Here is a 15,562-nt window from a genome sequence, read left to right as displayed (position 1 = left end):
CTGTCAGGGGTAATTAAAAGATAAGGTGAGGAGAATGGCCTGCATGTCCTTGCTACACAAAGACATTTAGCCTCTGTAGTGAGATCAGAATATTCCCTCGAGTCAACCTGCTCATGTGCACATACATTAGATGTATACAAAGACATACTTAAGGGATGGCAGAGGTGTTCCTACACCTGCCAGGCAGCACCTCAGAGTCTCGTACAATGTCAAATGATGGGTTGCAGTCCTGTCGCGTTGGGCGCGTCATGGTCATCATAAAGGACTTATAAATGAGCACTGAGGTCTTCTTATTTTGCAGGAATATGAGAGAAGGACCTACACGGTGGCAATTTACATTTCTGTCTTTGCAGAGTGGGCAATGAAATGAGCCTGTAAACAGTTCATGGTTTACATCTTGCTTTGTTTGACCTTATACAACTATAACTTGTGTCTGCAGTAACTTTAATAAAGAGTGAGATGCAGTACTTGGCATCAGTGGAAGCAAGAAATGCTACTCAAGCGCTTGGTCTGCAGTGTCTGTTTTGCAGCTTTATTGCTCCTAAAACAACTATGCCCGTGCTTGTATAATGACTGCAGATGGGGACATTTAACGAGCGACTGACACCCTCAATATTACGGCGGCTACTCCTCCCTCCAGCTGCGAGGATAAGAAGCATTAAGAAACAGGGATGAGATTAAAAGAGAATGGTGGATCAACTTCATCAGTTAATTAAACTCTATTGCAGCATGATGAGCAATTAATCAAGACGCCATGAAGAATGTCAGACAAGGCTGAATATTCTGGGTGGGGTATGTACGCGCCATACAGTCTGCTCCCATGAGGCAGCACAAGTGAGCAGCCCTGAATTTGGAGTATGGCCGTGGTTTATATAAGCAGCTATCAATCAAGCTGACATCAGACCATAAGATATTAAAGCTGCAGGATCGGGATGCTCTCAGAACATGACGGAACTGCATGCTTAAGTCCGACCAGTTTGAAGATTTCTTTTTATGTTATGATATAAATAGGGAGTCTAGTACATGTAAATGTCATGTGTAGGCCTTTCGGTAAGGCGAGGCATCAGCAGTTACTCCCACTACTCTTAATAATGGATGAACATTGACTCTAATTATATATTATTATCAAATGTTGAAGGACAATGGCAGTAGGTGAAAAAAAGAACATTTGGAGTCGGTTCTCTTTATGCAGATGAGTATTTTGCACTCTTCTGGGAAGACTTTTATGTTCATTTTGTGAGGCCATGGTGCTACCTGTTTAGTTGCTCGTCCTCTTTCATCTTAATACCTGTTTCAGTCCTTGATGGTTTCTTTTGTCATACGTTTATGCTATGGACATTTTAGTTGGAAACCTTAACAAGGCCACTGAAGGCATCCAAAGTAAATTGGAGGGAGCTATTGAAAGCAGGACTTACTAATTGTGTCGGTCCCTCAAGACAGACAGTTACTAAGACGTTTACTATTGTGTCCTGATTTTGGAGGTCTAAGTAGGTTGTCTTATCTCATACTTGGACTAAATTTTTAAAATGAGAATATGAGACAGGATAATGCTTACTGCTCAGCTACTATCTTGGGGACTCTTCCTGAAAGATTTTAAGTGGAGCAAATCCCTCAAACTGACAAATTCACTCATAGGTGAGGTTTTACTGCCACATCAATGTCTGACAATCACAATTGTAACACAAGTATGACTCAATGCCTACAGTTTTTGTGAATTATTTTTTCTCAATTAGACAGCTTAGGCAAACAGAACATTGGAATGACTGATTTTGATTGTACATTCAATTCTGTCTTTTTTGAGAAGGTTTGAACCGTCCGAAATTAACCGGAACCTGAAGGTCTTGGAAGGCAGTTGATGATTTAATTTGAGAGTGTTGGCAAGAGACTGAGATGCAAAGCGAGTTGGCTGTGCTGACTGGATAATGACATGCAGAATGCTGCAGTTCTACCAAAGGTTTATCTTCCAACCAGATGCTCATTTGAGTGAATCTCCAAAGAGGAGAGGGGGTCATACACTAGCTTACACACTCATTGAAAATTGATTACGCAGTACATATTGACAACTTGGACCATACATTGTTAAAGAAACTTCCCTCATGAAAGGATCTGCAGGGTGAATTCGAACATTATTTTTGACTTACTGTTGATCTTCACCGTGCAGTTACTTTGAGTCACCCTAACTCACCTCTGTTGCATTTTGTGTTCTTGTTGTTCCAGGAAAGAGGAAACATTGCTGTGGTGTTTAATGTTGGAACAGACGACATTAACATAGAAGAGACGACAAAGTTTGTAAACGACGGAAAGTACCACATAGTCAAGTTTACGAGGAGTGGGGGTAATGCCACACTCCAGTTGGATGATCTCCCGGTCATTGAGCGCTACCCCCAAGGTGAGTGATGCACTCTCTCTTGAGAAGCATGAATTTACTAATTAAGGTTGACTTAAAAAAGGGATGATTATGAACTGCACTTGTCATGGTTATGTAATGTTGGTTATTCTCTTTCCAGCAGCTGTGTAGAATAATACCAGTGTTTTCATACATGCTTTAATCACACTCTGCATATTGATGTTTCTTAACATTGTTGTTTGTTTTATTATCAAATACAACCTTTCTCGAAGGCCAGCCACACTGTTGACAGTATGTATGTAGATCAAAATCTGCCTACATGCTACATTTAGTGTATTAGCAATTCTTCAATTTTAATTAAGAATTTATAGTGCAACAGTCAAATTAAATAAAATGGAATTACATGTCCAGTTTATAGTTGCTAAATCTATTGTGTGTTTTTGCATGAAGTTGACATAATATGAATGGAGTCCTTGGCTAAGGAAGGACCTGGCAACACTGGTACTTTTCTGTGCAATCTCTACATGTCGATAACATGAATATTAAAACGTCACAGTGTTTATTAATTGAACTCTCTGAACGGTAGAGGGCTTTGACAAAAGCTACTGTGGATAAATGAATGTTAAATGCTGGGTGCCCCAACATACAGTATACCCATTCTGTTCCAAATTGAAATATGTACAGTACACCCAAAGGGTGTGCTCTCCATGTCCAAATCAAGATCATGTGTTTGAACGTGGGAGTGAATTAAATGTCTGGGCAGGAGCACAAATGTTTTTTTTCTAGAATGTTTGCTGACCTTTTTAGCAATGACAGTGGCAATTATCCAAAAGCAAGATGGTCAAACGGGCTCAACCCTTCTTAATCACCTCGGGTAAAACATGGCGAGTAATATTTCTGACATATTGTAGATGGGGGGAGAAAGCACAGCAGTGTTAATAGTCAATCCTGGCACTGTAAACATTGTACAGGCAGATCATGAAAGAAAGAAGCTGGTGAAAGCAACTTCATTGTTTTCCTGTTTTGTTACTTAAGAGTGATCTATTTGTCAACCTTATCTTGATACAGGTTGAGTTCAATTTGTAATGACTCAGTTGTCAATCACTGACAATGGTGTTTTCGATGATGCAGCACTTGTTATCCATTACCTTGTGTTTTATAGAAAGAGAGTCCCTGAAGTTGAGCACGTCTTGTGGAACTCAGTGTCCAAGTAATTTGAATTTTGAAACACATTTTCTTTGAGGTCATAATGGGTTATAACTTACAAGTGAAAAAAGTCAATAGCTGGTGTTAAAAAGAAGAAAAAAAAACACAAACCAAACATGAGGCACTTTCGCCCCTGACACTATCAGAGATTAGTCTGACCTTGGTGTTAAAGCAGGCGTATTTTCATTTTCAGGGTCATGGTCTACTTCAGTGTGTTTGTGAGTTTGGGCATTCATGCCATGACACCTGGCGTATCTGCAAATTTGGTTTACAAATGTAGACTAGATTTTGGACTAGTTAAAAGCAGGTCTATCTCATGGCGCAGGTAGTGTAGTGCTATTTTCGACGGAGCCACAAATTCAGTTGTCATGGGATTTTGTTTATGAATACAATACCTGCATGGGACAACCCCTCTGAATCATTACGTTACGCCCAAGTTACCTGAGTAAAGATGAGCAAAATACCAAACAAAGAAAACTACAGCCATGTGCAAAATGAGTGCCCTACTACTTGAAGTGGCTACTTATTTTAAAGAACATAAAGAATTCAATTCAAAATCATTCATTCTGAACATACAGAATCTAGATTCTGTCTTACACAACCTACGGGGCAATCAAATTTATTGGTTCCATTGTGGTCCAAATTTGTTATCAACTGTAAAGTAATTTCTTTAATTTCAATCCTTAGCCTGAGAAACGTGCAATGATCCATTTGCAACAATTCCAAGGTTAGCTATTCCATTAGGGCAGGGGTGTCAACCTCTTTTTTTTCGCGGGCCGCATTGTAGTCATAGCTTCTTTCGGAGGGCCATTATGAATGTCAACCCAAATAAATGTATGAGCACCTCATATTATATCCAGTAAAAGCTACAAAACAAACTGACAAATAACTCATTTTCAAACTGGTCAAATATCTAAAAGAAAAGATAATATTAAAAGTGAAGACAATTTGCAATTCTAGTAATGACACGAATTTGATGCACAATTTGTCTTCACGGGCCACATAGAATGATGTGGCGGGCCGTATCTGGCCCCCGGGCCTTGAGTTTGACACCTGTGCATTGGAGTCATTTAGACTAATTGGATTCAATTACAACTGCTGTACGGTTCCCCTTGTCACCTCCAGCACACAAAGCCATCATTCACTCGGCCCGCCTTTCGTTTGACAAGTATCCATGTATGCCACTAATACACTCAATAATAGTACCCCTTGGCCTTGGCCTCTCACAGATCAACGGTGACTACAATAAAGCAAGGCAGACACAAAAATGATGGTTTGAAAGTCCAACAGACAGAAAGGTGCAGATTGCATCGGAGGGAGCAATCATTTTCGAAAGCAAGGCAATAATTGTTCCACCAAGACTTATACTGCTGTCATCGTAATCTCACTGAAAAGCCTCGTCCTTCATACTTAAGAGGCTCCATTAAAAATCTTTATCGTAATTATTCTAATCTAAAATTCAAAGCTCACGCACAGATGCATAACTACCCTTCTGTTTGCTGTGGTTCTTCCTTTTATTCTTGCTCTGCTTTTCGCCACACACAAAAGGCTGGGCTGCAACAAAAACAAGAAAACAGGGCTTCTTCTCCAGAGTATTGGTCATGAAAGTAATACCAACACAATGGTGTTGCCAGGCCCGCAGGGCACCATGCAGCATCCTATTACGGTACCCAATGAGCATGCACTGCACACAAAGATAATAGAGAAGTCCCCGCCTGGCCTTATTCTTTTTACTGTTATCAGTACACAGTGCACTTACATGACTCCCCCTGCATTCACTTCCCCTTCTCTCTGTACCTTTTACCTCAAGCTGACCACCCCTGCCCCCTCTGTCCATCTCACCCTCTATCCGATTTTGTTTTTTCCCCCCACCTTGCAGTGCGGAGTCCGCAGAGTGGCTTGATGGTGGGGGTTGGCTTTTTTTCTTCAAAGTCTCATAGCTGTATTTTATTTCCCCATCGCTCTTCTGTTCATGAACCTGCTCGGGCTGCCTCCAGAAAGTTTTAAGTAAAGTACAGTGGACACTATGGGCAAAGAATTGGAATCAGTTAATCAAAAATTATAGTGAGATTTGTCTGGTTTTATCTTTTATAATTGTTCTGATTCCATCGATAGAGGAAATGTCCCAGTATCTGTACTGACAACTTTGTTCCAAAAGACAAAATGAAACAAATCCGACCAAATCGGGTCATTTGAGGCGGCTCAGCTGAATCGCCGCTGTCTGGAAAAGTAGATAAGCTTGGCCATCTCATACTAAACCAAATCACCACGAGGCAATAGTCACAGACTCTCTTTGGTGGCCTGCGGATGGCATTGTTCATGTGCCACAGTGGGGATCAATACATTATCATAACGTGATTATAGTCTCTTTTAATTGACCCCAATATGAGACTGGCCATGTTTGACACCCATCCAATTTGCTAGAGTGCAGGAAATAAAAAATATTTTTGCTCACAAATAGACACATTTTGAATTATCGGTGTCTGTTAGCCGAAAGGCACCTTTGCTTATTATTTTTTGTTTTATTGTTATTCTTTTTTAACAATGTGAATTTTCGCTATTTAGAGGTTATGGTTTGTATTCATAATCACTCTATTGTGATTGTATTATTATTATAGGTAAAATATACATTGTGAGTTACTTCATGATTCCAAGCTTCTAACTATTAATATTTTTTTAAATGAATATTTAGTGCCAAGCGTTTTATACAATTTCATACAGCAGTTTTGTGAGAACGCGTTAGTTGGGAAACGATGAGCAAAGCCTGTAAATGTATTGGCGTCACTTCTCACTCTATGTGTACTTGTTACACAATATAAAATAAACTTACAAAAAAGGAATCGATCGCTATATTGAAGAACGTATCTCTAAAAAAAAAAAAAACATGAAATTGTTATAAACATCCTGTGACAACTTGACACAATCTGCAGCCAAATTCAATGAACTCAAGAAACTAGTTTTAAATCCTTTTCAAAGGTGCTGTGCCTTTGTAGTCATTCAAGCTGATGTAATGAAAAATGTCTCTACATTTCTTTTCTTTTTGCCACCAAGACCTACTTTCCTTCAGGTCTCTGTGTTCCTGTCTGCTCAGGGGCCATTCACCTCCAAAGCATTGTTAGCTATCAGATCTTTAATCTGCACAGGGTGAATTAATATAGTTGATGGAACAAACATTGTCAATCTGCAAGAAGAATGAAGCGGACTGAATTCTATCCCTGCAGACAATAGGAGAGGGGAAAGCACTCACTCTCTAGCTCTGGTGAAGTTAGTGGTCCTGACAAAAGGTCGATGCAGAGTTTGTCCTCATTTATGCCGAGTGGTCCTTCAATGTAAAAGTGGCGTTTTTTTAGGATGCTTCTCCTCCCGTGGCACTCCTTTGACACTTATTTACCGAATAACACTATTCCATCCGCAATAACCCTGCCCATGCAAACAAATGACACTCACTTGTCCGTGTAGCTTTTGTCAAATCCATTTTACGGAAGATAACTATGCAGTATAGCTCTATCTTGACTGCTTTATTGTTCCATGTATTACATGTTGTAAATAGACTTTATTTCTTGTCATCGAGGCTATTCATTACAAGATTGATATTTGTAATGTGTTACATTTTCTTTTCAAACCAACAACCTAGGGTGACGTAATTTAAATTTAAGTGATGTTTATTTTGAAAATGTATGTACTTAATCAGTAAAAAAGCATTTTAAAATTTTCAGAGTGGAAAGATAAATGTGGTGGATACAAGACTTGACAATGAAACTTGTAATGTGGTTTGTTTTATAACCTAGCTTTATTAATCCAAAGGATGAAACCATTTAATTTCAATTAATGTAGACCTAATTTGTTGGATAAAATAAATTAAATGTTTGTTTAAATAATGGTTCATTAAATATTTGTTATAAATACACAAAACATTTTCAATTTAAAACATGTAAATGTGCAGTTGTTTAGCTGTAGAAGTATGAACGTTTGAACCTTTGACCTTACAGATTGTAACCACTGAAATGTCTCTTTAAACTTTAAAGGCAACAATGATAACGAACGCCTGGCGATTGCTAGACAGCGAATCCCATTCCGACTTGGTCGAGTAGTTGACGAATGGCTACTCGACAAAGGTAAAATCACTGATTAAAATTTCAAATAGAATAATTTCATCATAATTAAGTTGTTGCAATATTTTGTAAACACTAAACATAAAATAAAACATGAATAAAATAAATGATTTGAATAGTTAATATAATGTTACTGTAATAATGTATGTATTTGGTAGTCAGCTGTTTTAATACGTGTGTGAATTTATAGTTAAAGGGACTATAAATATGAATTTAAATCAACATTGTTAAACTTTCTATAAATTATAGTAGCATTTTGTTGTAAATTTGCTGTAAACCTCTAAACAATAACTATAAATTCACTATTTATTTGTTTTTGCTTTTAAGTGCATTGTTTTTTTCATGTTTTTGACAGATGCCTTTTAATGTTTGTGATTAAACTGCTAGAAATTATAAATAGAGAACAATACGAATTGGCGTCAAAATTCTGGAGTCCCTTTAACATGTTGTGTATAGGGCTTTATTTCAATGAACTGTAACATTAACAATTAACAATATGAGTGCATGCTTTGATTTTCCAATGTAATAACCAATTCATATTTTTCACATAAAATGTGAAATGACCCCCCCCCCCCTTTATGTTTGATTCCTTCATTTTGCTCTAACCAACTTCCATATCACACTGTTTGTTCTTGTTTGTTTTTGTGTTGTTTTTCATGCTTAACCTTCTTTAGTTTATTATTCTTTGATTGCGTTTGCTAAAAGGAGTCTGGATGCCTCCTATAAAATGCTGCATTGTCGTCTTTTCTATCTGTGCTGTGTTCAAATTTCTTAAATTTTAAAACTTGAAATAAAAAAAAATAATTATATGTATTTATTAATATATTCATCTTTCATATTGACATCATAGCTACACTTACCAAATCACGATTTCTTGTTTGTATGAGACTAACCTTTTAGCAAAGTTGCATTTTCTTTTTTCGTATTTTGGTTTTTTCATAAAACAGGCATGTCATCATAGTAACTGCAATAAATTGCCAGGGTTTGCTTCTACAACCCGTAATTTATTGGTCTCATTAGCCACTGGCGAGTGTTATCTTTTTTGGTATTTATGTTTACTTGAAAAGTCTGCAATCCAACAGATTTGTACATGTAACGTTGTTTTCCCACAGGGCGGCAGCTTACTATCTTCAACAGCCAAACTACTATACAGATTGGTGGCTGGGAGCGAGACCGGACTCGATCCTTTCAGGGACAACTTTCAGGCCTCTACTATAACGGCCTGAAAGTGTTCAACATGGCCGCCGAGGGGGACCCCAACATTAAGATCCAGGGCAGTGCCCGGCTTGTAGGGGAGTCGCCTTCTTCTATAACACCGCAGTCAAGTACCACAGCCAATCGGTCCGAAACTTCCACGACCATTATGGAGCTCACCACCACCACTGCGTCGAGTCGACGGGTCAAACAGACCACACCACGAGAGCCGCAGCAGGTAAGCTGGTCTTTAAATTATCGTTTTTAAATACTGTTCGAACTGTAAATCAAATTTTATGATAGATGCATTGGCCACTGTATGAGGATCTCTATTCCTCTGCTTCTGCTTCCTAAATGCTTTCATTCCTTCTACCTTTTGCATAAATTATTTATTCGCTAGGGACAGCACCACTGATATGCAATTAAATGCAGCCCAAAATCTGGGTTTGTTAATCATTCAACAGAAGTGATTTTGATGTAGGTCTCTGAAAGTAAAGAAAGCCACCGCTTAAAAGCACATTTCAATTAATTCCATTATTCTTAATATACTAACCATTTGGTAATATTCCAAATATAGGTTGAAGTTGATAGTTATTCTCTCATTCACCATGCATATGAAGTTGCAGATAAGAGTTGGATTGATCAATAAAACCGAATTCGGATAATGCCGTTGTCCGTTTGTACCAAAGAGACGGTTGAGTTGATCCATTTGATTAAAGAGGTGTTCTGTGATGAAGGCAGCAAGATGAATGAGGCATTGAAAAAATGTGCACTGGGAGATGTCATTGTCTGTGGTTTGATTCTACCTGACGACCTTTCCGCTGAGAGCTCCTGCAGAGGGACGTTTCAGTCTCAGGACATTGCTTTGTGTCTGGCTTCTGTTCAAAGAGAAGCATTCAGAGTCCTTACCCTTGAATAGCTCGTGTTTTTAGCATTGTCCTCCTGGTTGAATTCCCCTCTGGTAGCCATTTCAATTCAGTCATTTTTCATATTTAAATATGCTTTACATTCAAATTCACTTTTAGCATGATTGCCCCCAGTGAAACAGGCACGGCATGGCAATATATTTGATTTCATTTCATTCATTGGATTGTTGCAAATCATTTTCATATTTCTTGCCTTGAAATGCTGCATACAATTACAGCAACTTTTTAGCAGTACTGTCACACAACATTAGTTGTATCTGCACTGTCTACATGCAGCTCAATATGTTAATAATCTTTTGTTGTGGATGACCTGGTAACAGTAGTTCATCGTTCCAATCCTTTTTAGTAGTAATCATCCATGCACTACTTCTCTTATCCAGTAGCCACAGTATCTGCCTTCAGGCATTCTTTGATGGTCTTGGTCCTGCATTGGATTATTGTTTGACAAGCTAAGGCTGCAATCTTAGATTTCACACTAATCCTGCATGTGCCAGTATTCAGACCTGAGCTTTATCTGGGGGTTTGAATCACTCCTCAGGCAACTAATCTTAGGCAGTGGAGACTCTTCAACTGGAGCTTTACGCGATGAGACCCGCGGATTATTTGGTCTTAATTTTAAGATCATATCTGTCATAACATTTTTAAACATATTACAGATTCCTGGCCATAATATTGCCACTTCAAAGGTATTCCAAGAATTGTATGAGTATGTATTTAGACTCTCCAGAGCAATATGCCTTTGTACAATCCCATTTTTTTTAACCGTGAGGTTGAGGTCAAATGAATTGGAGAACTGAAAGGCAATAACATTGGTGTCAATTAAACATCCTTAGAGCTAATGTTAAAAATATTTTTTGTTGAACACCTCTCAGTCTTGTTAACTTTGTAGTAAGTTTTTGCGCAAGGTCCAACAAAATTAACATATTTTCGCAATTATTAACAGGTAGAAATGTCTTTCTGCCTGTGTATTAAACTTTGGCTCATATGGAGTACAATCACATCTGACAAATATGTTGTAATGATTTAAAAGCTCTAGCCAATCTCTTCATCCATTTTCAATACCACGACCTGGGCAAACCAGAACCTATGCTATATGATTTTTCGTAATCTTGCTTTGGTGGGCCTGAGGCTTGGTCACACCCTTTGCCCACTCCGGACCAACAGATGGCAAGGGAGCTGCGACAGACCCTGGCCTGCAGCATTTGCTCCCTATGACAGATTATATCCATCATCTTGATTTCACCAGAGGCAATTATGGAAACTAGCCTTCAATATTATGCCATACACACTGTGAGGCACACGGGTGTCTCACTGACGGCATTGAAAAGGCATATCAGCACATGCTGATGTGTTTTCATGGCGTAATGCGACGTTCAATATGTTCAATTGGTATTAGTAGTTGCTGTTTGTTTCGTATTTTTTCCATTATTCTAAAATAATCTCAATCTTTCGATGGTTCCCCCATGGTAGTATATCAGAGGCTACTTCCACTTATACTCTTTGAATGGCAAAAATGAAACTGATTTTGGGTGTAATGTTTCATAAAAGAGTGATATTGACACTCACCCTTTACAGCATATTTTATTAACCATTTTGTCATCTCACAGAGCATTGGCTCTTATGATGATGCTCTTATGAAAAAACAAACATAAGAGAACTCTTGTTATTCATTTCTGAATATGAGTTTTGTGCCGACTATTCAATAAGACGCGCTGACGCTTCTTTCATTTAAAAAAATGTATTTTCTGGGGGAAGAAAAATGTCAGGCCAAAGCTCTTTAAAAGCTTGTGTTTAAAACCTCTGCTGTCACATTCCAATGTGTGGTGCTCAAAGGAGAAATGGATGTCTTACTTAAGCTGTGGATAAAGGCTTTAATTCAATAAATACAATCTGATCTTCACAAATAAGCGTTTAATCCAACATATTGAATAAAATTTGGTAAACAAGAGCTGGAACCTATAAGTTGAGCATTATGGCTATGTTTACTTGTATGTAATTTATAATATACCAATTATCATCATTGCAGCATAGTCGTTAAATCTTTAAGAGCCAAATAGCTCAATGAAATGCACCTTGAATTCATGTGAAGTGACATTAAACATGGAAAAAGGCTCATTATGTCATGACATCATCATCCAAAATAAATTGAGACGTCACAGTCTTCATGAAGCCCTTGTAGGACGTCAATGGTAAATGGAGCAGAGGAATTTGTGTGTTGGCAGATCAAAATGAAATTAAAAAAGGAAACATACATAATTTATTTGCCATAGTGCATCGTCAAAGATTTCTTTTGGATTTCTAACTGGTGCATGTCTGAAAACGCACATCGTCTTGCCTTCATGGAGCTGACTCACAAAATTGCTCATTGTGGTTTTCGGTGCTCATTCAATGGAGAATGACACATCCAGACCTGGAAGGCAGGGATCTGATTATGTGGATGCTCAGTGAGACACACTTGAGACCCAACCTACTGTTGGGGGCAAAGCAGTTTTTTTCTTTCTTTGTGTTTCTTTTGGGGGGGAACGGGGGTTGTTTGATTTTTGTTTTTTTTAACACCACGCATGGGACTTGAGCCTACAGGAGATTCATCTCAGCCATAGAGAAATCTATATTGGGAAGACAAATTTGTTCCCGTCACCTGATGAGGGACTGGGACTCCATGTCAGGAAACAGCTCCAGTCAAGACAATGATTTATAGACAAGTTTCAAATCCTTCTCTTTCTTTCATGATTGGGTTTATCAGCTATTTTTTGTTTTTGACACTCAACTAGATTTCTAAAATGATACACCTTTGTTAATAACGAGACATTACGATAAGCCATTTCCTTTTAGAACTCCTCACATATCCTATTCTTCACTCCAACTGGGCACTTCTGTGCTCTTGAAGCAGATTACAACCAAGGTGAGCTAGGGATGCACACTGAACTCCAGATTCGATTTCAGATAAGGAAAACAGCGAATGGGGAGGGCGAACACAGCAGTGGAGACATACTATCTGAGACATCTGTTACTGAGAGTAAGGGGGTGTAATGTAATGTAATATTGAATATGCTATCCAAACAAGCAAATGATGAAAAATAGTAGGAGGTAGGCTTCATGAATTTGATTTAAAACATTTCTGCATTGAGCGTAATTAGCCAAGAGATCAGCACTAATGATCTGCTTGAGGCTGTAATCAACATACCAGAAGATCAATTTGCTTAATCTGCGCACTCACCCATATGATGCTATATTAGAAAATGTTCTTCAGGTATTTAATGCAAACATTGCGCAATACATTTCGACATATACCGATTGATAAAAATCAATTCAGAAGCTGTTTTGAAAACTCTCCCTTTACAACATTTCCAACCCATATCTCTTACTGACATGGTAAATAGGGCACGTGGAAATAGCATCAGTGGTTCCATATCATCTGCAACCACATCTTATCAGTGCCAGCTTTATTCGTTGCTGAAAAATGTACATTTACTCTACACAAGTGTCTCTTTCGACAAAATAGTTAATAAGGGTTCTGGGGAGGTCTTGAGGGAATTCTACAAAACAGAGTAGCAGTGCATTAAAGTAGAAATGATCTGAATCCAAAAAGTTGCCCTTTCACAGTGGTGCTTTTGGGTTTTGACGGGAAGCACGACTCATAGGTCCCTGCAGTCTAAAAGAATAATGCTTGCTTTATTCCATGTCTTTTTTTTTGTCATACTATCAGCAATCCAGTCCTGCTTTGAACTCCTTTTTACTACATTTTATGTCACAAAATCTAATGAATTGGAAGTATGTGTCCCTCCGCTGCTGCATGAAATTGGGTGTACCGGGTGTGTGAAGCTTCCTTCCAGCACCTTGTTAGACTGTCTGGGCACAGTGACTTAAACGCCCCAGGAAGATGTATGGCAAGACATGAGTACAATACTACCAAGGGACGAGAGAGGGCCTCAAACTAGAATTTTTTTTTTTTTGGTTTTGTTTATATCCTACACCGATATTGTGCCTGAAGTCCAGTTGAAGGAACTGCTGATTGGCTTTAAATAAAGCCCTAGTTCCCTAAAGGGACGATCTCTCATAAATTACACGGTGAAACGACATGTTATTACATGGTTCACCTCGAGTTGAATGCTACAGAAGTGATAAGGCATAGAGATTAGTCAGACTTTATTGTTTCTGCTTGATTTTTCATCAGTTCACTGGACAGCACAAAGTAGCTGAAGATCTGAGCTTCTTCCTTGAACTGATGCTTACCCTGGCAACTGACACAATATTAACATACGATTCTTCTATTCAGCCCACAACCCTAAAGTGTGCCTTGAGTTTGTGCCCCCTGTGTGACTGAATTCGACACCATTGATCTATAGAAAATGAGGATGATGAAAGTGGCTCATTTACCAGAAGAGTTTTCCCTATTGTTACTCATTTTCCCTTGAGCTATCCAATGATTATCAGCCTGTAAACACTCGCCTTCCTTTATTTGGCAAAAGTATTTTTTCGAGCTTCACTTTTTGCTAAAGATACTACATTTGATTAACACGACATATCAGCTAGCAACTGCTGTGCAATGCGACTCACGTGATCTTGAATGTGTGGGTCTGTGATGTTGACAGCTTGGCAGCAGGAAGAGTGTGGGCGAAGGCCAGGCTTTTTTGCACTGTACTAACCTCACAGTCTGAGAGACTTTCGCCTTCATTATTGCGATGAAATCTATTGAGCATCTGGGACTAAATTATTCATCACCATCGACCCAGTTACAAGCTGCTAAGTTGTCATCGGGCGTTATTATAAGTTGTGATAGCGACGGTGGGCTCCACGGTAATGGCCACTATTTAATTGTTATTATCATTGACTTTCATTTGGTTTGTTAGATCTTTCAGCTTTGTTGTTCTTTGTGAAAGAATGAATTTCTTCAACCTCCATCTTAACACGAGAAATTCGATTTTGCTCTGCCACTCTCACTGGTACACTAATGATGTGTTGTTCCCAACATGAAGCTTGAGATAAGAAAGCTCACACCACCACTCTCGTTACAACTGAACAAACCTTTGAAACCATGAGAATTATAAACCAGGTACCTTTTCTTTGGAGTGAGTTATTTGTTTATTTTGTGGGCGTAGGGGATTGGTGCCTTAAGGTAATAGTACAGTAAAGTACAGTCATATGCAGCTCCAATCCAGCCACATTTCCTCAATTAAAAAAAAAACAAAAACGTAGGAGGTATTCCTAGCGCCGCATTATAGAGAGTTTTAATCTGACTTGGAGCTGCTGCATTTCCCAGACTTCATTATAGTTATGAAAGGTAATTATACTTATACTATCCCAAATGGTATTTTAAATTTGCCTTCCAAGTCTTATTAAAATGAAATGCTTGCGTCTTCTTTGGGCCATATGGATATATATATATTTTTAAAGCCAATATTTCAGTAAACACATGCCAACTCTGATAGAACAAACAACTTGTCCTCATGCTTTGTAACATTGCCAAATTACTTAGGGTGTTTAGTGTGGGTTTGGTGAAAATTCTAAATGACCATGAAATATACTTTGGAGTGCTCAGATTGACTTTGAAATAACAGACAGCCTACTTGTTTTTGGATTGTGCAAATGAATGTGCTTTATGGGATTGAAAGATCAGACAAAGATCAGTTTAGAAGTTTAGACTTTCTAATTAAAACAAAATAGTATCCTCCTTAAGCCTATACATTTTCCAGTCCATACAAATATAGAAATATAGAGATTACTCTCTGACAAGACTGGATAAAAAAAAAAGTGTTTGCCAAGGGATACACAAAGAC

At 38.3% G+C, this 15,562-nt stretch overlaps 1 protein-coding gene across 14 annotated transcripts in view; it reads left to right on the top strand.

Annotated features, from left to right (window-relative positions):
- The window catches only part of LOC133158251 (neurexin-1a-like), a 165,789-nt gene that overhangs the window by 139,661 nt on the left and 10,566 nt on the right, over positions 1-15,562 (top strand). For 8 of the 14 annotated variants that reach the window (XM_061285315.1, XM_061285314.1, XM_061285326.1 and 5 more), the window contains 3 exons: positions 2,218-2,389; positions 7,579-7,668; positions 8,778-9,097. In XM_061285315.1, coding sequence (XP_061141299.1) covers positions 2,218-2,389; positions 7,579-7,668; positions 8,778-9,097 — 582 coding nt within the window. The remainder of the gene's footprint in view (positions 1-2,217; positions 2,390-7,578; positions 7,669-8,777; positions 9,098-15,562) is intronic. The other 6 variants (XM_061285327.1, XM_061285320.1, XM_061285319.1 and 3 more) reach the window with 1 other exon arrangement.

This window comes from Syngnathus typhle, linkage group LG8, assembly GCF_033458585.1.
Source record: "Syngnathus typhle isolate RoL2023-S1 ecotype Sweden linkage group LG8, RoL_Styp_1.0, whole genome shotgun sequence".
Lineage (NCBI taxonomy): Eukaryota > Metazoa > Chordata > Actinopteri > Syngnathiformes > Syngnathidae > Syngnathus > Syngnathus typhle.
Note: the sequence above shows the minus strand (reverse complement) of the source record. Positions and strands in the feature narration are given on the sequence as shown.